A 25357-nucleotide genomic window follows, 5' to 3' on the forward strand; every position below is an offset into this window, starting at 1 on the left:
GATGTTGTAAGAAAGGATCCCAGTCCATCCTCTAAAAGTAAAACTATGTTCTTTTTAGCCTGTGATTTTGGAGTCGCTCTGCCACTTGGAGTGGTGTTTCTGCTCTTGTTCTCCACAGAATCCGTCTGAACTGGCCTTAGTCACCCTGGGCTCAAATTTCAGTTAGGAAAGGTAGAGTATTATTGCCACCTATTGTCATCAGTTCTTCTCTCTGCTTCCAACAAGTGAGAGCTTCTCGTAGGAAAGTTAAGAAGTAATGTGACCCAGTGCCCTGGCTCATGCCTGTAATCCCAGCACTTTGGGAGGCAGAGGCAGGTGGATCACCTGCGGTCAGGAGTTCAAGACCAGCCTGATCAACATGGTGAAACCCCATCTGTACTGAAAATACAAAAATTAGCCAGGCGTGGTGGTGGGCACCTGTAATCCCAGCTATTCGTGAGACTGAGGCATGAGAATTGCTTGAACCCAGGAGGTGGAGGTTGCAGTGAACCAAGATTGTGCCATTGCACTCCAGCCTAGGCAACAGAGCAAGACTCCATCTCAAAAAAAAAAAAAAAAAGAAAAGTGAGCAGAAAGGAAGCCAAGACATCCTCTTCTTTGTTAAAACTGAGCGAGACAGTTGCTAACAGGGTTTTTTTGTAGAAGGATGTGCTTGGTGATGTGTTTGAAGACGCACAGCAGCCTTGCTGTTGCTACCTCAGCCAGATAGGCCCGGCATCCCAAACAACATGCAACCAACCCCAGGCAAACATTTTCTTAAAAAACCCAGACAGGGGTTGTGTCCTTCTTTCGAAGGTGGCATTGCACTGAGGGTACGTGGATGCAGGTGCTCCAAATTACCCCAACCTCAAACAAGTTTGTTGAATTCTAGGCAAGCTGAGTATATACTCATGGGAAGGTTAATAAAAATGGGAACTAACGCCATATTTAGAAACATAATGGAGAACATTAGGCTTATCGATGCCTGTACCATGCCCACAGCATCTCTGGGGCCATTGGAAAGGGCCTGGTGAACATTTTATAACCAGGCATTCCCCAGCTACAGCATATTAATTGTGGGTGTGAATTAAATCAAGGGAGGGAGTGGATTCTCACTGGAGCTTGAGGAAAATGGTCCACTTACTGTGCTTTTTCACAGTTGCATTGCCCTTCCTCTGATGCTGGGGAGGGACAGAGGAAGGGCAGTGGTGGGGCCAGTTACCAATACAGAGAAATGGGAAGCAGTTATGTCCTTGGCAATGAATGCAGTTTTTGGACAGGGCTTAATTTATAATGGACAGTCAACATTAGTTTTCTGATTTCTGGACATTTTCCTATGTTGCCCATTTCTTGTTTATCTCTGAGTGGAGATGTTTGAGTATTTGCAGGCAAGGGAGGGAGATGGTAAGTTCCTAAATACATAAGGGAATCCTGTGACAAAATAATATTAAGAATTATTTTCTGCCATTTTATTTGATTGTAAATTGACAAATTATAACTGTATATATTTATGGGGTATGATGTGATATTATGATATATGTGTACAATGTGGGATGATTTAATCCGGCTGATTAACACATCCATCATCACAAATGCTTGCCATCTACCATTTTAAATTGCAAAAATGGACTGAAGGATCACAGTCCTTCAACTGAAGCCCTTGAAGTCAGTTGTGTTTCAGAATTCAGAATTTTATTTTAGAAAGGTAATAGAAACCATATGCTACTTATTATGAATCACCCCTAGCAGGGTCTGGGAAGATTCTTAGAACCTATAATATTAAACATTTCTGTAGCAAACATGATTATTTGCTCTAAGTGGGATAAGTAAAGATTTTTAATAGCATCACATCACTTCAAGTTATGACGCTAAATGCATTTTAGAGCCAAACTTACAAAAAACAACAATATTTTCAAAACTTTCTGGATTTTAGAATTGTGGGTAAAGATTAGATTTTACACAAATCGCACTGTGAGTTAGGGAGTGCTTAATGGGCTGTCCTTGGAAGCCATCAGTATTTAGGAAAAAAAAAGTGTGTTTCGAACGACCAATAAAACGAACTTTTGGAACATAATCCATTTGTCATTGAAGGACTAACGGTAGCAATAAAAATAACTCAGAGTCACATTTTGAACTATGGACAAAGCTAATATAAATATATTCATATTAGGCAATAGGCACTGCCAATAGATGAGACTTCTTAGCTACTCCTTACCCAAATCTCAGTCTTGATGATGTATCTTCTCTCTCTGTTATCTTTATTTCCCTGTTAGCTCCTCTTTTTTTTTTTTTCTTAAAAATAGTTAGTTTGTCCTAGATTTTGAGCTTATAACACTCACTCTGGATAGTTGGCAGGTCTTAATCAGGGCAAGTAGATGAGGTGTAGAAACCACAGTGATTTCAGTCTTATGGGATCCAAGCAAATTTTTTAAAAAATCTACAAAGAATTTTTTTTTTTAATTCATAGAGTGATATACCTTTAAAATTGTGTGACAGAATTGAAATGACAGGGTTAAAAATCTCAGGCTAAAAGTCACTGAGAAATTCAGTTTTTCTTTGAGGAAAACATTTCTGAGCTATCACTGACATAAACAAAATGTTTTGTTTAAACAATAAAAGAACCTCATATCTATAGGAAATCTTGAAGTTACATTAAAAACAAAAATACTTAAACCTAGAAGCTGTTACAATGGGAAACTAGACTATAAATAATTTGCAACTGGTATGTCACTAGGAATTCCAATGGCATAAAGAAATGCTTAATAAACAAATTGCCTTTCAAGTTTAGCAACTCTGGGGATATAACACTATGAACTGTTTTTTAAAAATCTGTTGGTATAAAAGACCTGGAGAGCCTAACTCTACTGCAGATTCATTTTATCGTAGGTCCTATGAGGTCATTATAAATCTTTGTACTATATTTGAGAAAATGCAGAAAACAGTTGTGCTGTCCCCAGCATCTAATGTCATGACAGCCACGAGGCCTGGCACCTGATTTCTCCAGCACTGTGCTCACCCTTGTGTCCTGAGAGCGTAAGCAGTTTTTGATGTCTTTGAGAGTCGTCTTTACATAGCCAAATTAAAGAAAAGAAGTGAAGTAGGGTCTTTCTGTGTTAGTCAGTCTTTCCTGATCTTCACATTCCTTTAGCCACAGATTATAACAGACTGTAGAATCCCCTAACCTCCTTTGACAATTCTTTCTTGTATTTTTAGTGACCTTTGGTGAAAATACTTTGAATTTCTCTATTAGGATAGGTGAGCAGAAATTCTGATCAGAAATAGAAGAACTAGTCATGATGAACATAACTAAAATGGAATGGCAATACTCAACTTCCTAATATTTATTTCGAGCAGAGATATTAAAGATAGTCTTTATTTTTCAATGTTTTATCTGCTACTCCCTGCCTCCTCCCCCAACAACAACCAAAACACTTTAAAATTTTAAATTGAAAAGTTGCCCAGTCATTCAGTGATGTCAATGATAAAGGCTGAACCATATTTAGACTAACCCCAAGGAAAGGATAATGTATTGTATTTTAAAATATTCCTTTTTACCTTTTCATGACCAATGCCTCTTCCTGCTCCTGTTTGCCCTGGCATCTTTTGGAAAGCTCTGTGTTTTGCATAGCATGTGCACTTTTTTTTTCCTGAAATGTGCAACACATTCAACATTGCAGTGATTTTTTTCCCCCTCCTTAGCTCAGAGCAGAGGTGGAACCCCCAGGGGATTCAAGTACCCACTTGATAGGCTCAGTCCCTCTTAATCAGCCTGTAATGGAGCTAATGGCTGTTTGTCATCCTTGGAGATATAAATTTCCTGGCGGTGTCTCCTGCAGACAGTGCATGAAGTATGCTCAGTGTGCCAGCAAGGGCTGATAATCAGCAGAAGGACAGGGTGCTTCGTTAGTCAGAAGAGCCAGGGCTTTCCGGCTGCCAGGCTACAGAACTCGCCTCACCACTCTTGAGACATGGACAACGCCGGTAGGTAAAACAAGCATGAATTCTTCATAGCTGCTGGCTTGCTTTGCAGCCCGCATCCTTTGCTGCGGAAGGTTTGCCTATTTGTTGCTCTCGTTTCACACTTAAATGTTCAAGACTGAGACGCGTGTAATATGTGTACCCCGATGCATTGTCCACAAGACAATTAGTGTTTACTTTGAAGTTTAGGAACTGGGAATGCAGATTGTCATTCCAAATTCACCTTTTGTGAAGACTACTGCTATTTTATTTAGGCTGCAGCAAGTGTGGTGTTTGATTCTTTTGTGCTCAGAGCAGTGGGTGGAAAATGCATACAGTTAGTGAAAAAACTATTACTAAGGGATGGCACGAGGTAGATGGAATTAAGTTAATGAGCTGAGCAAAAATTCTGTATAAATAGTACAATATGCACAGTGTAACAGCATAAGAGCTCTTTGGTCTGATGCTTTCATCTTCATCGTTAGGATGCAATGTCGAAAATGTTTTGATAGCCTCTGATATTTTAATTTCAGAGCAGAGACATTAGTGGTCAATCGTGAACCTTTAAAAATGTATTTATTTTTAATATCTTTACTTGATAACTAGATAAACATGATGGTTGAAGTATTTTAATGTCAATTAAATAATTAGCATAAAATTATCAGGTGGAACTTTTTTCTGTTTACTTTGCTGTATTGAACTTTCAGAGGAGATATACTGTGAGATCATGCCCCATTTCAGTGTGGTCGGCACTCAAGCAGAATTCTCCCAGCTGTGTTATGGATTATCTGTCTCCTGAAGCTCATTAGTTCAGTTACTCAGCTGGTATCAGCTTGAAGGTGAGGCTTCCCATGCCTTGAGACACGGTCAGCTCTTCTAAGAGGTTACATCATTTAAAACACATTCTACAAGACCACCTATTGGTGGTGAAACATATTTGTTTACGAAATTGAGCTAGTTCAGTCCTCGGTGCAGGTAGCATAGACTAGCAGAGATTTTAAAGTCACTGTGTATTAGGTTCTTTTATGAAATAGCTTACCAGGAACAAAACTCTGTGACTAACATAATTTGGTCATTGCCATTGAAGACATTGAAATAAAGTGGAAGAGTATAGTATCAGGGATGAAAGGTGGTGGAAGAAATGAAACAAGTGTAAGGATGTGTGTGTAGTAGTAGCAGGAGGGAAGCTGGATGCATGCATATGGATTATACCACCATTCTGGTCATTGAGAAAATACACCATAGGACTTATCATAAAAGCAGGTAGGTATGGTATTCCATGACAAGGCACAATTTGAAGATCAACCAAAAGCTTCTCTAATTACAGCAATAGAGTGAGTAAAAAATAAATATATAAACTTAGAATCTCTAATTTAACCTCGTTTAAAACTTCTGCCACCCACAATTTATTATACTGACATTCTGGCAGAATAATCACTTTAATCCAAGTAAATGCCTTTTTAAACTGACTCATATATTTATTTAAAGGCCATTTAAAAAAAGGAAAGAAACTCCTGTGGCAGACTTTATGTAGGCTTAAGAATGCTAAGGGTTATTTGTCTTTTTTGGGTAACTAGAGCTTTGGGGGATGTTTTCACAATTTTTAGTTATGTTATTAAATGCAATTAATAAAATACCTCTGCTCTTGATGAGTTTAAGATTATTTACACACTGTGGAGAGTGGCTTATAAACTAGCAATTTCTATATCATTTCAAATTTTAGATGTAATCTCAAATATAGTCATAGATACCTTTGAATAGAATAACAGGTTTTAAATCACATAATTTGAATATTTCAGAAATAGCATGCTTCTTATAATGGCTTATAATTGGCTGTCAGTGATCACTTTTCATGGTAATTTTTTGATGAGGTAAGCAGCCTCTCTTACAGGAGGAAAATGTAAACATCCATTACATACACATGTTTCAATACATTATATTGACTGTAAGGAAAGCATTTAAGATAGTACTGGTAGGTGACAAAAAAAAAAATCTGAAATAACTTGGAGCACTACAGTTTATCCAAATTAATTTAAAGAAGGTAATGATGTTGAGTATTTGACTAAATTTTTCTAATCAAAAATGGGTTGAGTCCATGGATTTCAGAGCTAGTAGTTTAGAGCTGGGCACTAGTACTAACAACTGGATCATTAGTTTCAAGGAGCCAGGCCTTCTTCCAGCAAGGCTTTCTGCGTGGGAGTTTAGATAATTGACAGGCAGGAGCACAGCAATGGCCCCACACAGGTTGAATGTCCCTCATTTATTCAAGTCAGATAGAACGTTGCATCAGGATATTTGTGCATGGTTTCTGCTGTTAATAAGTAAAGAAAGATGTGCTGCTTGGGACTCCAGCCCTTTTGGTGGGTGTGTGCACATTTCAGCTATCATGCCATTGTATATCCGTCCTTTCTCTCCTTAGCAACAAAGAGCTGACATTCCTACTATCTCGGAGAAGGAGACATCCCTTCCCCATAATTGCTGGCTTATGTATTCCTTTAAAAGCTTTTCCTGGAATAACAATAAAATATTTATCAAACTGTGTGTGTGGAATATGTCAGGGCAATTTTAGCAATATCTAACATTTTCTTCTTTTTTTCAAACGGCTATTTATTCTTAGAAGTTATATAACAAGTCGAATAGATGGTGCTTTACAATGACAAACCCATGACTACAAGTACCATCAGTGTTCTGCCAGTGCCACTATCCTCACCTCCATTAAGTGGTTCTTGTGAATGAATTGTGATAAGACATTCAGAGGCAAAGTTGATTGGTATGTGATTTTTTTATCTGAAACACAATTTTTGAAATGTAATTCCAGTTCTACAGTACAGAGTACTGTAAAAAAAAAAAAAAAAAAAAAAAGTTCTGCAGAATTTATTGTTTTGGGTTTTCCCTACTTGATATCAAGATATTTCAGTTACCATGTGTGGGTTGAAAGAGCCACACTCATTTGGAGGGGAGGTGGCAGCTACTGAGAGCCCCTAAGCCTTCACCGTGCATTCTAGCTCAGTGGTTCAAAGGCTTTTGACCATTGATGTACAATCATTGAGTTTGGAAGGTCACAGTCTGCCAGCTCCCTGCAAAAGAGACTCAAGAGCTCTTTGGAGTCAGACTGAGGAAGGGTTTGGAGTGGAGTAGTTGAGAGCGTCAGATAATTTTAGGTGAATGTTGGCTCTGCCACCTGTCATCCGAGTGACTGTGAACAAGTAATAGAAACTCTATGCTTTTAATTTTCTCATCAGTAAGTGTTGACAATAATTGTACCTATCTCATAGGATTACTGTGAAGAGAAAATAAGATAACTCCTGTAAAGCTTTTGGTACAATGGCTGGCATATGGCAACATACAATGCATGTTGGCGTTTTAGAGAGCCATCAAAAGATTGAAGCAGATTGTTTTATGAACAAATAAATATATGCTCCAGCAGCATGGCTCTGAAAGAGGTGCGGATGACAGTGTGGGAAAGTGAGCAATTCTGAGCAAAGAGACTAGTCAAGTGGCTGTCTCAGAAGTAGAATTGGAAATTAATGTGGGTGGTGCAATGGGCACGGGGTTGGGGGATGCATTGGATATGCATCAGCAGAGCACGATGAGTGGAGTTTTAGGTAGGGAGAACTACAAAGTCAAAACCCGGGAGGTTTCCAGTTAGAGAATTTAAGACAATAGTCCTGCACTATTGAACACAAAATGAGTTTTAAGAGAAAGACAATGAGTTCCATTTTGACATTGTTGGGTTTGAAATACCTTGTGCGTTGCCCACTAGCCATAGTAGTTGGTTCACTGATGACTTAAAGGATTAAAAAGGATTCCTGCCCCTTCTCCCTCCAGAGATCCTATGGAATGGTATAGAGAAAGGAAACTTTCAAATGCTTCATCTTTTTTTTATAGATGGAAATAAGACCAGGCAAAGAGACACATACTCCTAAGCATTGAAATAATTAGGGTAAAGGCCAGGCTGTTGCATAAGAAAATGTAAGCATAAAGACATTTTATTTCAAGCTGGTTCAAAACCTTAGCAGCCCAAGTTGTCATGCCAAAGTTCCTGAACAGCTGAAGATAGTGATTCAGGAGAAGGGTTACCGAATGGGGCAGACATCCAATAATAATGCATATGTTTTGAAAGAGGATGCTTTCTAGAATATTTGACTATGTTTGCAAACTCTATTTTATGCAATAAAAATTTTTTTTCCTCTAATCCTCCACTTTCGTGATATCTTGGTCTTGCTATCTATAATTCTGCCAACCATGATACTTTTTAGAAATGTATTAATGTTATATACACACACATACGTACATAATATGTACACATACATTTGCATGTGTATTGTTAATATATGTACCTATGTGTGGATTCTTTAACTAGGGGATTGTCAGTCTCGATGTAGGGGAATGTAATGTTGCTATCTCTTCTAAAAAACTTAATAAAAAATTAGAACAGATTTTCTTTTTAATTAAAAAAGAAATTCATTCTTATCCTCTGAAATGCCCCTTATGTTGTAAAGATTATTATTTAACATTTTATTAACTACCAAGCAAATTACAGTATTTTTCTTTGAATTTATTGTGAAGCCCATTGTGCTATTTTGGCATTTTATATTTCACAAAATAAATATTCTTAGAAGCATCCAGGATTCATGTAAAGATATTTTTCTAAGCAAAAGTTAAAAATTGATAAATAATCTGTTTTTTGGAACATCTGTTTTCAAAATGCTAGTATTATTATCGAAATAACTGTTTTAAAATAAAAATGCCAAAAGGAAAAATAAGTTCACATATAAACATAAAAGTACTGTGAAAGTGGGACTAAATTTTCTTCCTAGTTTTACTCTAATAGTGAGTGACTGTGACCTCCCGATAGTAAACTGACAGTCATGGCCCAAGAGTGTGCACAAGCAGGACAAAGTCTTTGTTTCTGAAATTAAGTTTTTACTATTGTTTCAGGATCACTGGAATTGGTTCTGAGTGTTTCTTTCTTTGCAACCACTCATCTTTCCAAAGGCAGAATGAATTGTGATTTTTCTGTATCACCAAGATGAAATAGAAATGCTTGTCACATGGCTTCTGTCGAGAACAACTGTTAGAAAAGAAAGAAAGCACAAGCCAAAATGCATTTTCGTGATAGAAAGAAGAATCAGTAATCAACATTTTCTAAATTATATGCCATTCCATATTAATTCCATAGGTTATTAAATAAACTCCCCACCCAACCTCCACACGCAAAGAATTTAGCATTCAGGCAATTTTAAGAATTGTTGAGTTTAACAGCATTCAACAGGTTTCTTAGCATGTTAAGAAACATGCTGAGGCTGGGCGTGGTGGCTCACATCTGTAATCCCAGCACTTGGGGAGGTGAAGGCAGGTGGATCACAAGGTCAGGAGTTCGAGACCAGCCTGGCCAACGTAGTGAAACCCTCGTCTCTACTAAAAATACAAAAATTAGCTGGGTGTAGTGGCACATGCCTGTAGTCCCAGCTACTTTGATGCCTGAGGCGGGAGAACTGCTTGAACCCGGGAGGCAGTGGTTGCCGTGAGTCGAGACCACACCATTGTACTCCAGCCTGGGTGACAGAGTGAGACTCTGTCTCAAAAATAAAAGAAAGATGTTGATAGAATTGGCATATAATTTCCTGTGGGTACTAATATTTGTTGTGAATTCCTAAGATGGAATATAGAATGCAGCATTTCCCAATCATATTAACCTCAGGTTCTCCAGGGGATACCTAGTTACAAGGTAGATAACTCCAATTTGGAATGCACTGTTAAGATCCCTTCATTCTCAGTTTCGCTTTCCATTTTTACCTTATTCTTCCTCTCCTGAGTTCTTCTCAACTTCCTGTTTCCAAATATAGGAAGTCATTTTTAGTAACTAGCAAAGTTATCAAAAAGTTACTTTTGGTAAAGTAACTTTTAACATAGATATTAATTTCTAAACAATCAAGCATTGATACTTCCATAAGTATGTACCTTTCATGTACATGAAATTCCACTGCAGATGTATATGACTATGTACATTTCATGATGCTTACTTACATAAGTATCAGTGCTTGATTGTTTAGAAATTAAATATCTGTGTCATCTGTGTCCAGGATTTCTCTTCTCTTTCCTTGCCTCTAACATTTCACTGCTTATAAACATCACCATCCCATGAAGTGAAGAAGGAAAGGGAGCTAGGCCTTAAACCTGCTTTGGAAAGGAGTGGAATTCAATGACAGCTATGAGATTGGGGGTCATGCACAGATTTTATGTATCCAAATGTAACAATTCACATGAAATTTTAAAAATAGATGATGTGAGATATTATATGTAAAAAGTCAACTTCAAAGTTCTATTTTTGTAAATCAGGTGCGAAGAACATATATAACAAAGGCAAATCATATTTAGCTAAATGTCAAATGTCTTAAAAGGAAGGAATCTTACTTATTTGAGTGTCTTTTATGTCCTAGGCATCAAGTTAGGTATTTTACACATGTCACATCATTAATACTTGCAGTCACTCTGTAAGTAAATATCTCCCCCAAGTTACACATAAGTACCTGAGGCTAAGATCTCGCCCAATAAATAAGCCAGTGGTTTATAAACTTGAATCCAGCCTTTTGTAATAATAGCAAAATTCAACTCATCACTTTTCATATTGTCTTATTACTTTGAGAGTGGGGATTCTTGGTCTTTGTGTTTTCCATAGCATTGAGCACAGTTCTTGGGCTATAGTAAGTGTATAGTAAATGTTTGTTGAATTAAATCAACAAACATTAAATGATGTTTAATTAAGTTGGAGCAATTTTTTAAAGAACAAATTAATTTGGAAACATCAGTGTCATATGATCTTATTATACATCTGAATACCCTCTTGGATAGAAGTTAGTACATGGGTAAGACAAAATATAGTTGTGAAGTGTTCTTTTCATGAACATTCAAAAATGTATGACAATTTATAAAATAGAATGCTTTTTGATAGAGCCCACCTGTGAAATCTGTTACCATTGTAAAAAAAATTATTCAAAATTTTCATTTGAAGGATGTGATAATATTACAGTCATTAACAGAAATTATGGAAAGAGGCTTCCCCATATATATTTTTAATGATATTTAAATGAAAGGCAGACACACTTTTCTGGAATACGAAAGAATTTTACTTTTTCTCTCTTCTTCTTCGAGAGAGATCATGATTAGAGGAAAGACCACAGAGTAACTGTGCCTTGGTCTCATCTGACCACACCTGTGCCTGAATAGTCCTTTTTCTTTCACTAGTAATGCTAAGACATTACATTCCACATGACTCTTTCCAAACTCTATATTACTCTGTGAACCACTACAAGATTTGACAAACACACAGTGAAACAATAATCTCATTTAAATTTTGATATTTATGTCAAGAGGAGCCATAGTTTCAAAGTTTCAGTTTCAGGTTTCAGAGCTATGGTTTCAAAGTTTCAGGTTTTCCTACCATTTGGTATAAAGTATCTGCCTAATAGTTTTGATAGGTAGCTCTTTTATTATTTTTATAGATAATTCCGAACATCCAGCTATCTCCCCAAAATTACATTTTGAATTTTTTTCACATAAACCAATTTTTTTCCAAATATTTAATGTTCTAATTAAGAATAGTGATTGAAATTGTGCCTCAGGACTGGACTTTAGAATCATGATTTCCCTTCTTAGACCTGAATCATTCGGTCCCTGCACAGCATTTATACCTTTACAGGTGTCAAGTTCAAATCCTTATATTTATTGTTATTAGTAATGATTATATTTGACCTGTTAACCTGTATCTTCCATGTATCCTCTACATCCACCAGTCTGTTCCACTGTCTGTTCTGTATCCACAAAAGCATTTGTACCTTCATTCTTGCTCTTCTTCCCACCTAGAACACCTTCTCCTCCTTGCTATTCAGTCATTAATTCATCCATATATCCTGGTGATGTTTCCTGGTCACCCACTGTGTGCCACGCAATGTCCTAGTTAGTGTGGATACGAGAGAATGAGACAGAGCTTCTGTAGCATGCTCCTTCTTTCTAGTAGAGAAAGCAAAATTAGTAATGAACAGACAAAATGCTTGGGGTTGTGATTAGTGCTGCCAAGTTAATCAAGTGGTATTTGGATAGAGAATGAGATTGGGGTGGAGGCTACTCCAGACTCGGACGCCCCCCGACAGGACGTTGACTGGGAAGTCTGAGCAACAAGGCCAGTGTGGCTGGGGCCTGATGAGAAGTAGGGGCCTTAGACCAATTTGGGAGGGCCTTGAGCCTTGGCCTCTGTCCTACCAGCTTTCAGGAGTCTTTGAAAGGTTTTACAAGATTGGGAAGAACGGACTGGAGAGAAGCAAGAGTGGAAGCTCCTAAGAATGAAATCCACTTAGAAGGCTCTTGATGGAGGTGGTGGCAGTGGGGAAGGGGAGAGGAAACTTACCGCAATCCCAGCCCTGTGTCAAGGCCCAGCACATATCCAGTCTTACAACGTCTTCCCAACTGGTCTCCAAGCCCTGAATTTTCTCAGGGCATTGATGGGATTCAACACCCAGTTTTGTACTTACTGGAAGTTCATCTGAGATTACTCTCCTTTTGAGTCTTTCCTTCCCAACCAGGTTTAAAAGTCTTGAGGGCAGATGCCACGTCATAGACATCTTTTATGTCTTCCAAAGAGTTAGAGTAGTCATTCTCAACTCTAGTCACTCATTAGAATCACCTGGAAATCTTTTAAATAACCATCTCTGTGCCCCACCCTAACAAATTCAATCAGGGACTTTGGAGGGGGATCAGGACATTGGTATTTGTTTAAAAACTCCCCACTATATTCTAATGAGCCATGAGGGTGACAACCACTGTGAGAGTCTTCTCTCTTTCTCTCTTTTTTTCCGCCTTTCTCTCCCTCCTTCCTCACTCCAGTCTAGCAGGCCAGTCCAGCTGAGATTTTATGCTTGGGAATTATCTGCTTCCAGGTGAGATGTGAGGCTGTGAGATTAATGAGACCTCCAAGGAAATGGCTGAAAGAAAAGAGCAGAGGTGAAATACTGCTTCCAGGCAATGTATCAGGATAGGAACAAAGGAAACTGAAACCAGACTTTCTATAATCCATCCTTCTGGAGTCTGTAGACTGGATCAAAGAAGGTGGTTAAGGAGAGACTTAGTCACCTACTTCCTAATCAGGAAGGTCGGTTTCTCTTCCAACATCTTACAGGCAAATTAAATACTAAAAGTGAAGATTCACCACAGTGGCAAAAACTATTTCTGAAGAGACTACATGTGAAATTTAACTAATAAGAGATGTTAAACATCCCTTGTCAAATTCTGTATAATAGAAGAGGTACGTTGTTAGAACCCAAATAGCACTGCTATGATTTAATCATCACTAACTGTATCTGTACCAAGAGGCTGGGTCAGAGCCACGATTAGACATCGATGCTATATTTGCTGTATCCATGTGACTTACCACAGGCGCCCTGCTTTTTAGTGATAGAGAAATAGGTCCTGTTCCACCTTGTACTTCCTGCTCCAAACACACACACGCACACACACACACTCCAAAATGAGTTTCAGATCATTTTAAACTGACAGTGACCTTAAATATTAAAGCCCAGGGATGCTTTGATAAAACTTGCTTTTCTGGTGTTTTGGTTAATAAATGATGTTTTTTACAACAAGGTTAATACATGCCTTCTAATAGAAACAGCGCAATTTAGTAAAACCATCTTTTATAATGTTTGACTTAACTACCTCACATGGTCATGAGCATCACTTGAGAAGCTGTCAGTGACAGAGGGTTTTAAACTCCAAATGTTTATACAAGTGAAGCTTCTCGTATTGGGAGGCACTACCAGGAACTGGCAGGGGAGGCTGGGGTGGCATAGGGGTTGAATGTTTCCCTAACTGCCCCTCCTGCTCCAGCCCCCACCACTTCTCCCCAGAACCTCTCACTTGCATGTCACCTATTGCCATATTGAAAAGCCTCCTCTTTGTCTTAGCCTCAGCTCAAGTGTCCCCACTTGCTCCAAACCATCCTCAACTGCTCTGGATAGAATGAATGTTCTCACTCCTCTCCACTCCTCTCCTCCCCGAGAACACTCTTCTACCCCTGTTGGAACACATAGCAGATATCCCATCACGCTGCTTCATGTGCTCCTCAAGAACAGGGCCATGTCTCCTTCTTGAGTCTTATACTGAGTACCGTACCTGGCAGAGGAGGTGTGTCCCATAAGCAGGCAAATGAATACACTAGCTGAACTCAAGCCTGAGCTGTGTCTTTTATTGTGTGCTACTACTTATATAGAAACTCTGAATTAATTCTTATTGGAATTGAATGCTGTGGCCATATGCAATTTAATGTAAGCAGCAGTTCTTCAACTGAAGAGCCCATTAGAATCACTTGTGCAATTAAAATCTTCCTACCTGTTTGTGTGTCCGTCTATCCATCCATCCATCTACCTACCTACTTACCTACCTATCATCTATTCGTCTGTCTACCTATCATCGATCAAGAGCCATACCAGCCTCACTCCAGACCCACTAATTCAGAATCTCCCTAGGGAAGAAAGGGGTACTTTTAAGAAATGTTTCACAGATGATTCCTCTGTACTCCCCTGGTGAGACCAATTATCGGTCTAAGAAACATATAATGAAGTCACTCAGACAAAATGGGTTTCTACTGTTCCGTGTGCTATTAAGATACTTGCTTATTGCCAGCGTGAAAGCACATTATTATTAGAATGCTAAAGATCTTGTGCCATGCACAAAAATGCTCTGAAATACCCTATTGAAGGGTACACAGCATTGACCTGTACACAAAGAAGCAGCTTTCTTTGAGACTGTTGCATGGGAATGGTGGTGCATTCTGTTTTCTCTTCCTCCATTTACTGTGGAAAGGGACTCAGTAGCTTTTGTATCGTTGGCTGAGACTTGCTTAAAACTATACACCCAACTTGTCTTTAATTTACCACCTGCTGCATGCCTCTGCACTTCATATCCTGGGTCTTATTTTCTTAGTAATGGAAATTTGGCAACCCTCCATTTTTAAAGCAACTTGAGTTGGGGCATTTTGAATAGGGGGATAAAAGGAAAGATAGCCAGTCCCAATCTTTGAGAATGGTCAGTATGGTATAAAGAGTGAAAATATCTTAGGTTCCCTGTGTGAGACTCTATAGTCTTCACAGCACCAATCATGCTTGCTTGTGGTACTTATACAACATGTCAGTCGGTGGAGGGGCCAGTTCGTTTGCTCAAACAATAAGCATTTCACAACATTCATTAACCTTAGGGCCACTTTTTTAAGTTAAGGAAGTTCAAAGACATTTGTTTGAATAACTGTATGACTGTGACAATAGTTGAAAAAAGCCAGATAGTTGAAAATTAAAGCCAACTTTGTTTTTAAAATCCAGACTTCGTGGAAAACCAGGAGCTCTGTAGCATACATTTAGAATAACACTCCAGCTTTAACTCCTAAATTTCCTGGCTTATGTCAGTCTTTTTGTCACAGCCCTAAAGCTCCATAAACAAAGGTGTCTCTCATACTAACAGATGTGGGCTTTGTCTTTAGCCGTCTCAGGGAAAGTTTTCATGGAACCTCGAAACTACGAAAACTCCCAATGTACCCTTGAGCACCTGGGTTATTGTAAAACAAAATCATGTCCCACAAAATTATGTTTTAAACGCAGGACTAGTAAGGAATGAAATTTTTTTAAAACATGCTGTACATACTTTAACAAATTCCTCTCATCTTCAAAAATGCTTACAAATATAGCTCGTTTCTCACAGTTCTCCGGTGAATTATGTAAACACTTCAAATCATCAGTTCTGCTTTTATAGATATGAAACTAAGGCAGAGAAGTTTATTTATTTATTTTTTCAGAGAGCAGCCTCATGCACAGCTTAACTGCACATAAAAAATGTTGCCCTGACATATAAAATCCATGTCTGTTTGAGTATATGCTTGGCTATCGGTCAACCCACAAGGCATAGGCCATGCCAAATGTGATTTCCATTGACTTTTCTGCAAAGGGAAAGCCAAGCCCAGTTTACCTTTTGGGATGCATGCAATATTGTTTTTAGGGAAATGTGGTTCTATTTGTCCTGGCCTCAAAGGCTGACTCACTGGAGGACAGGTTTTTTCACAGTTTTGGTCACAAAACGCAACCGTCCCCATCAGTTATGTTGAAGCTCTCTGTACTAGGATATGCAACTAGGTGATCAGGGACTGGAAATCAGCTGGAAATTCCAATAGAGGCTCATTAATTAGTGGAGCATGCATATGGAAGGCATATACTTATATGGCAGGTGGGTAGCAGATGGGGGACAGTGAAAACCTCCAGGAAAAGAACAAGAGCTGCTTCATTAAAGAAGCCTTAGCATTTTCACACAGAGACTGAGCTTGAAGATCCATTCCCAGAGAAGGGATTGGAGGATTGGGTAGGGAATGTGGACAGATTATAGGGAGAGACCAAGGTAGACACCTGGCTTATGAAACAGGTCTACAGAAAACATCAGGAGGCCCCCACAGGTTTCATTCTGGCTTCTTCAATTTGGTGTAAATTGACAACAAAGAAAACTCAGGAGGATGCAAATGAGTTCCTGTGGATCCGGAGCCCTCTCAGGCCTCCTCGGTGCAGAAGGGCAAATCATTCCCACAGTTCCTGCCTCTCTCTCTAGAGTAGCACAGGACTTGGATAACCAGCAGCTACAAGGAAGCTCACCTGTCAACCACTAACACTTTATTTTAATTTCTATTTTGCATGAGAATCATTAAATTGCAACTCTTTCTTATATTTAATCACATTTACTGGCTTTCTCAAACTGAACATACCCCAACCCTTGTATAGTGTGGGATTGTGCAAAGGAATGGAATTAGAGTTGGAAAAGAAGAACGCAGTTCCTGGCTGAGCCTGTTCTACCTGCTGGTATGGGGCCTTGGGCATATCCATGAGCCTCACTTTCCTCATCTGTAGTTAAGGGTTGATTGTACTTGGCTTGAGTAGTAAGTGTTATGTAACATAGATTCATTTTGCACCCACATAGACTTTAAATCTTTGCAAACATTAGCTCATTTCTTCTTCTCAGTTACCTCCCAAGGTGGTCACTTGGCCCCAGGTCCCCCTGTTCTGGCTCCCTATTGTTCCTGCCTTGCTCACCTCTCACATTTTGCTTCTGGCAGCTCCCGTCTCCCTCCTCCTAATCTGCTGTTTTCTTTATTTTCTTCTTCTTCTTCTTCTTTTTTTTTTTTTTTTTGTGGTCTGGGAAACCAAATATTCAAGAGTGTTTTCCTTTTGTTCAAAATAATAGTACGCAGACCCCACTGAGGCCCTGAGTAGTGTATGATTCACTTGTATGGGCTGGAGTTTGTGAATTTTTTGCATTTATTCGGGCTGAGTTGCAGTTCGGTTGATTTCCTGGTTCTTGACATAGTGGAGGTGGACAGCTAGGTTACATCTTTTAATGTTTCCTCATCATCCAATTTAGAAATCTCCAGAGATCCTGCCCACACCCTCAGGGTAAAATTCAAGACCAAAACGTCACACAAGGTCCCTGCGTCACCAGCAGTGTCACCACCTCTGGTCATGTAGTCCTGGGTCCTGGCTCCCCAGACTCTTCCTCTCATCCCAAGTACTGTGTGTTCCTGCTGCTTTGCTTGGCGGTGTGCTGTTCTCCTTGTTTACATCTGGTCTCCCCACTGGCCAGGAAACTGCTCAAGGGCAATGTTACCTTACTATTGGCTGCCTTAGGCCTAACACAGGTGTGGCACACAGTAAGTACTTAATGCATGCTGGCTGAGTCACTGCTTCTGCCATTGTTACCAAGCTACAAAATGCTCTATGGAGCACAATGATGTACACAGACCATCCCATTACATAGATTTTTAAAATATTTCAGGAGAAAAGGACAGTTTAGAGAAATGTAACCAAATGCAAACGATGCAAAATGCAGCTTAATGAGGTTGGTAAAAATCCTTATCAACCCAGAAAAGTCCTTGTGAACCTTGATTTTTTTTTCTGTTTGATTGACATTAAACCAAATTTAGAATTTAAAAATACATATTTTGTAGGGATTCCTTGGAGGAGAAGATAGAACATGTAATAATTACAGTAGCAAGTGTATTGAATTTGACTATTTCATAAAGGAAGATGTACCATATACTTTAAAAATATGTTCTCAAAGGAGATTTGATTATATCAAAGGCATAAGGCCTGTGAAACTTGGCCCTAAGTTGAGGAGTAGAAAGAAGCCAGCCTTCACGTGAAGAAGGTTAAGTCTAGTGACATTGTTTATCCATTTGCTTTAAACTTTTCAGATTACCTTCCCTAACACTGATGTCAAATATGCCAGTGAAGAGTTTGAATAAAATGTTTTCATGAAATGTGAGAATGGAAAAAAAGCAATTTTTTAAAATAGCATATTTTTAGACATGATTTAGTATATGTATTTTAAACTAAATTAATAAATAAAATATTATGATAAGAAAAAAGCCAAATTACCTTCCCTAGAAAAAGAAATTATTTTCAAACTCCCTAAAATGTATTAGTACATCTAAATTGCCCCTTGCTATTAATATATGGAGGGAGAAAAAATGTCGTAATACCCAAATGAAGGCCCAGGTGGGCAGATCACTTGAAGTCAGGAGTTCAAGACCAGCCTGGCCAACATGGTGAAACCCCGTCTCTACTAAATATACAAAAATTAGCCAGGCATGGTGGCTCTCACCTGTAGTCCCAGCTACCCGGGAGGCTGAGGCAGGAGAATCACTTGAGCCCGGAAGGAGAAGGTTGCAGTGAGCCGTGATCATGCCACTGCACTCCAGCCTGGGCAACAGAGTGAGACTCTGACTCGAAATAACAATGATAATAATACCTAAATGAGAGAAATTATTCTGAACTGTTGTTGAAAATCAGTTCATGGGAGTACAGCATACAAAGTTGGTTTTATTTTTATAAAAACATTTTGTATGTGCATAGAGCAATGCTCAATCCCTGAAGAATAAAAGGGGAATTTTTATATTTTACTCTAGACTTTTCTATTTTTGGTTTTGTTTGTACAGTCATTGTGTCCTGCTTTAAAAGTCAATACATTATGTTTAAATCAGTTAACTGGAGAGCAGCACATATTATATTGTCTGACCACGTATGATGCACAATATTCTGGGTACACTCAGAGCACTCCCATAATAAGTTGCTAATGACATGGGTCCCTAGCCCAGAGTAACTTGGGGTGAATGATATGAAACCCCTGCCTCCCCACCCACTCCCCACCCCGCCCCAATATAAGCTATTATTGAACTTGTTTGTTTGTTAATTAGAACTAGCTATGAAATCTTGTGAATTCTTTTTTTTTTTTTTCTGAGACAGAGTGTTGCTCTTTTGCCTAGGCTGGAGTGCAGTGGCGCAATCTTGGCTCACTACAACCTCTGCCCCCTGGGTTGAAGCAATTCTCCTGCCTCAGCCTCCCGAGTAGCTGGGATTACAGGCGCCTGCCACCACACCTGACTAATTTTTGTATTTTTAGTAGAGACGGGGTTTCCCCATATTGGCCAGGCTGGTCTCAAACTCCTGGCCTCAGGTGATCCACCCACTTCGGTCTCCTAAAGTGCTAGGATTACAGGTGTGAGCCACCGTGCCTGACCAAAATCTTGTTAATTCTTATGAGCAAGACGCAGTCATAGTTACTAATTCATATTCACATGCCATATCACAACATGGACATTTCAACTAGATTTTTTTCCATCTTCCTAAGTCGAGGACAGACTTGAGGCCAAAATCAGCAATTTGGGATTATATCACCACTCTTTTTTAATGTTGTGGGAAGCAGTTTATTTTCATGGTATGCAGCTGTTTTCTCATGGCTAAATTCCACCCTGTGTCTGTTTGAGTGGGAACATGTGTTCAAACTGCCCTTGAGGCACTCCAGGCCTAAAGCTCGGACCGCAGCGGTGCCCTAGATCAGGTGAGGTGGTTACTAGACAGGCTGAGTGTGTAAAGGTTGGGCCAGGATGGTAAAGCTGCATTTGTCATTGTGCCTACAAGCTGAGTACAGTGCCAGAAATTAGAGATAGAGACCACGGCAAACAGCTGATACAGTATAGTCAAGGAGGCCGGGAACAGTGCCTCACACCTGTAATCCCGGCACTTTGGGAGGCCGAGTTGGGCGAATCATTTGAGATCAGGAGTTCGAGACCAGCCTGGTCAACTTGGTGAAAACCGGTATCTACTGAAAATACAAAAATTAGCTGAGTGTGGTGGTGCATGCCTGTAATCCCAGCTACTGCGGAGGCCGAGGCAGGAGAATTGCTTGAACCTGGGAGATGGAGGTTGCAGTGAGCCAAGATTGCACCATTACACTCCAGCATGGAGTGTAGAGACAGAATGAGACTTCATCTCAAAAAAAAAAAAAAAAAGTATCACCAAGGAATATGGTGTTATGAATATTTGCTGAGGGCATCATGTGACTATTGTTTAAAATACAGTCATGTATACGTACAATAGAATTAGATAGTTTTTGTGCCAGAATTCTTATTTATTGTGAGATATATCAAATTTTTACTTGGTGACTCAGAATTTAAACTATATCACTACCTGTACAGTTTATTCAAAAAATAAATGTTATTTAACTTATAAAGTTATTAGTTATTTATAACTTAAATAATCTTTATAAACAAATATTATTTATAACTTAAGCCACATACCATGAAAATACTTCTCACAACATCAAAAAGGATAATAAATACTATTGATAACTTATGGAATTAGTCAGTGCTGCATATTGATTTCCATTTCCCCTTGTGCAGTGTGTCTCCAATAGATGTAATATCACCAGTGACTGTGTGAACTTTGCAATTGCTAAAAATGACTGGATGAAGCTTATTATTTCTTATTTTCTTTATCATAATTTTAGAATATAACTTAATTGAAAGACTCTTTTTTTATTTTTTGAAATGGAGTCTCCCTCTGTCGCCCAGGCTGGAGTGCAGTGGCACAATCTTGGCCCACTGCAAGCTCCATCTCCTGGGTTCACGCCCTTCCCCTGCCTCGGCCTCCGGAGTAGCTGGGACTACAGGCGCCCGCCACCATGCCCCGCTAATTTTTTGTATTTTTAGTAGAGACGGGGTTTCACCGTGTTAGCCAGTATGGTCTCGATCTCCTGACCTCGTGATCCGCCCACTCGGCCTCCCAAAGTGCTGGGATTACAGGCATGAGCCACCGTGCCCGGCCGAAAGACATTTTTAGCAAATGTGAATTGAGTGCCTACTGGGTCAGGCGCTCTTCCGGGTGCAGTGAATGGGGCAGTGATGAGACACATGGCATCCCTGCTCTCATGGAGCTTATATTCTATTGAGGCCAACGGACAGTGACCAGATCAACAAGTAAATGTATGATGGAATGCCAGGAAGTGATAAGAACCATGAAGAAAGGTAAAGCAGAGTGGTGGGGCAGGGATAATTGCAGAGCTCTTTTAGGTAAGGTGAGTTTCTTTCCAGTGATTGGCTGTCTAAATGAGACTGGGTTACAAATTTTGGGAGATTTGCAAGCCTAGCTTTGTAAAACCTTCTTTTATCAGTTTGGTGCAGTTTCAGGTGAACGCTATTTTTTTTTATTTCAATTTGCTTGAATGCTTTTAAATTTTGTGCTGTTTCAAGTTTCAAGAAGTGGCCCGGTTCAAAGAAAAATGCTAAGAATTTTACCTTGTTTTGTGTGACAACAGAATGAAGGCACATAATTACACTGACTGTCCCTCACCCCTGCCAAACCTTTAGTGACCCAAATTGCTTTAAAATTTAGCACAAAACTGCATTGTTATCAGAGGATGTTCCCATGTCTTAAGAAAAACCTGGCAGTATTAAGGTGGCAGCTTGATTACACAAATAATAAGTCATATCTTCCTTAATGACAAAGACCTGTTGTTTATCCTTATAGAGACCAAATTAACACATGTTTATTTCTGGAAAACTTTGTTCTTAAGAGCTTCTGCCTGCCTGTGCTGTGCATGCCAGAGGCATGATACGAAGCGGGTCAATTAAAGAAAGACAGGGATGGGTTGTAGCAAAGACATTAGAATTTTAACAGCCAAGGAGAGTTTCTTTCAGCTATCACGTTGAGCAGGTATATATTCATTTTAATATATTGATATTACTCAAAACAAGTTTGGAATTCATCTTTTAGAATTGTCTTTGGAGCTACTTTACAAGACGAACTAAAACATTAGGTTGATTATCAGTACTTTCCTTTGCCAACTTGGCACTTCTTGCTCAGTGTATGTCAATAGATTAGAGCCATTTCTTACCCTTGAGACATCAACACTGCTGTGAGGAGACAGATGAGACCTAGAACTCAAAGTCCTTAGATATCTATGAACCAAACAAGTTAGAAGGTCCAGGAGGGAAGTGCCACTTGGTGATGTGGGGGAGGCTCCAAGGGTGCCTCCAAGGGTGATGTTTGGGCTGGGATGTTGAAGAACAGGTTCAAGTTTGCTAGGCAGAGGGAAATGTGAGTCTCTAACGTTGTAGCTACGCATTATTAGTTTCAAAAGTAAGATAGCTTTACTCAGTTTGATAACTTGCCTTATTCAGCAGACTTAGACTAGAATGATCATGACTAATTAAAAAAAATTTGTAGGACACAAATATTTTATACCATTTAATTTCATAAATATTTATTGAGTTCCTAATTATGGGTAATATACTCAGCCACTACGTTAGGGAGCCTTGCAGAATTCAAGAGTCTTTCCCCATCTTTTAATTTTTGTATTAAGATGAGATTCCCATGACATAAAATTAACCATTTTGAAGCGTCCAATTCATTGGCATTCAGGACATTCACAATGTTGTACAACCACCACTTTTTTTTTTTTTTTTTTTTTTTTTTTTTTTTTTTTTGAGAAGGAGGCTCGCTCTGTTGCCCAGGGTGGAGTGCAGTGGCACGATCTCAACTCACTGCAACCTCCACCTCCCAGGTTCAAGCGATTCTCCTGCCTCAGCCTCCCAAGCAGCTGGGACTACAGGTGCGTACCACCACGCCCAGCTAATTTTTTGTATTTTTAGTAGAGACAGGGTTTCACCATGTTAGCCAGGTTGGTCTCGATTTCCTGACCTTGTGATCTGCCCGCCTCAGAACCACCACTTCTATCTGGTTCCAAAGCCTTTTCATCTATCTCAAGAAAACCCTATAACCATTGTGCAGTTGTGACAATTGTCCCCTCCCCCAGACTCTTGCAAACACCAATCTGCTTTCTATCTCTATTGATTTACCTATTTGTAATAGTTCTTATAAACGGAATCATAAAATATGTTACCTTTTGTGTCTGGCTTTATAAATTGAACATAATGTCTTCAACATTCATCCAGGTTGTAGCGGGTTATCAATACGTCATTCCTTTGTCTGGCTGAATAATATTCCATTCTATGGATATACCACATTTTGTTTCTCCATTCATTTGCCAATTTACATTGGGTTTTCCCCACCATTTAGCTATCATGAATAGCGCTGTTATGAATATTTGTGTACATGCATTTGTCTGCATTAGTTTCCTATTGTTGCTGTAAAAAATCGTCACAAACTTTGTGACTGAAGGCAGCACAGATTTATTATCTGACAGTTCTGGAAGTCAGATGTCGAGCAGTCTGGTGTCAGCAGGGCTGCATTCCTTCTGGAGGCTCTGGGTGAGAATCTGTTTCCTTGCCTTTACCAACTTGTTAGAGGCTGCTGGCATTCCCTGGCCTATGGTCCCTTCTCCTAGGTTCTAAGCCAGCAAAGTAGCATCTTCTCATCTCAGACCTCCACTCTTGTCTTTGCACCTTCTCCCTCTGACCCTTTGCCTCCCTCTTATAAGGACCCTTGTGATTACATTAGGCCCATCCAGATAATCCAGGGTAATCACCTCATCTCAGAATCCTTAATTTAATCACATCTGCAAAGTCCCCTTTGCCATATAAGGTACCATTTATAGGCTCTAGGGATTAGGAGGTAGATATCTCAGGGCAGGGAGGGGCTGAAGGTGGGTGAAGAGGGAGATCATTGTTCACCCTACCCATGGTCTTTCTCACTTAAGCAAAGTCTGATTTCTTTAGCAGTCCTGGTCACAATCCTCACTAGGCTAATATTTTCATTATTCATTTTTCCAAGAGTTTCCCTTTACTTTCTGGCCAATGGGAAAGAAGATGAATGTTTAAATGCAAGAGATATATATATATATAGACTGCAAATCCTTGAGGGCGGAGATGGCCTTATTCAACTCTTGATCTCCAGTACCTAATAGAGTTCAAGTCACATGTTCAATAAATATAGAAGATGATGGTGGTGGGTTATATCATGAAATGAGGGAGGGTATCATTTTACAGTTTTCTTAAAGATGTCCATAGAAATAATAAGATTCTGTAACTCCAAGTACAAACACAGATCTATTATATGGAAATCATATTGGTCATATGCCCTCTCCCTAAACATCTTCTGGACGGGGAAAAAGATAGACATCTACCCAGGTCTGCTGAGAGGGACAGAATTTTACCATCTGAGAAAGAGCAGAACATATTTTTGGCACTCAGTCTAAATTTTTCCTTTCAGTGGTATTTAAAACCAAGTGAAGTCTCAGCATTTGAATTATTATCAAGCTCCACATTGGGCAAGGAATTAGGTAAATATTAAATTAGGTAATTTGGGCTTTATTACAAACTAACGAGTACCTCATGCTGATAGAGAAATACAGTTTGGTATCCTAATGTACCTCTACAAAATGTCCTTGAGTATTGTGATGGAAGCAATACAAATTAGTGAAATCTGTGGGGGTGAGTAGGTTGAAGATTTTACTGGCCACTTTCTGGGGCATGAGTATGCTCTGCCGTGTAGGTGGCCTTTAGCTTGAAATGTTGTGTCACGGTACATAAGTACTGTGGAGTTGTTTACATGTTGAGTGTGCTGCCAAGAGGAGGAAAAAATTCCAAGGAGATGTGTATTGAAAGGCAGCCCAAAACAGAGCAGTGTGCTCTTCCATGATGAGAATGTCAAGCCCCTGAGATAATGAAATTCAAATGAAAGGAATGTTCAGGCTGCTGCTCAACTCCGTTTTGGAGTGTTCTGTGTCATGTGTTATTCATTGCTGGGAACAACCTGTAAAATGTGCCATCTGCAATATGTGGCATCATAGCCTTCGTGAGTGAGCAGACGGTGTGATCCAAGCTGACCTCTGAAAAGCAATCAACAGTGTTACAGCTCTTCTGTTTTCAGCTTCTTGTGGTTCATAGTTCTGTTAAGGTAATCTCTGTGATAAGAGGAAGATGAAAATCTTAGATACATGACCAAAATAACTTTAATAATGGGATTTGAGTCATTCTTAATATTATGTCATTGTATTTCATAATTATAATTCATAATATTAAGATAAATGTTTATAAATATTTGAATGAAGATCAAAAAAATTAAAAGATTTTATTTACTATCATTTAAAATATTCTCTTGTT

At 39.2% G+C, this 25357-nt stretch overlaps 1 protein-coding gene across 8 annotated transcripts in view; it reads left to right on the forward strand.

The window, feature by feature from the left end:
• The window catches only part of PHACTR2 (phosphatase and actin regulator 2), a 294524-nt gene that overhangs the window by 68023 nt on the left and 201144 nt on the right, over positions 1-25357 (forward strand). For 2 of the 8 annotated variants that reach the window (XM_002803874.4, XM_001090453.5), the window contains exon 1: positions 3814-3960. The exons of the other annotated variants lie outside the window; for them this stretch is intronic. In XM_002803874.4, coding sequence (XP_002803920.2) covers positions 3948-3960 — 13 coding nt within the window. In that variant the 5' untranslated portion in view covers positions 3814-3947. Of the gene's footprint in view, positions 1-3813; positions 3961-25357 lie in introns of those variants that run through there. 8 annotated transcript variants of the gene reach the window in all.

The sequence above is a fragment of the Macaca mulatta genome, chromosome 4 (genome assembly GCF_049350105.2).
Source record: "Macaca mulatta isolate MMU2019108-1 chromosome 4, T2T-MMU8v2.0, whole genome shotgun sequence".
NCBI classification, from domain to species: Eukaryota; Metazoa; Chordata; class Mammalia; order Primates; family Cercopithecidae; genus Macaca; species Macaca mulatta.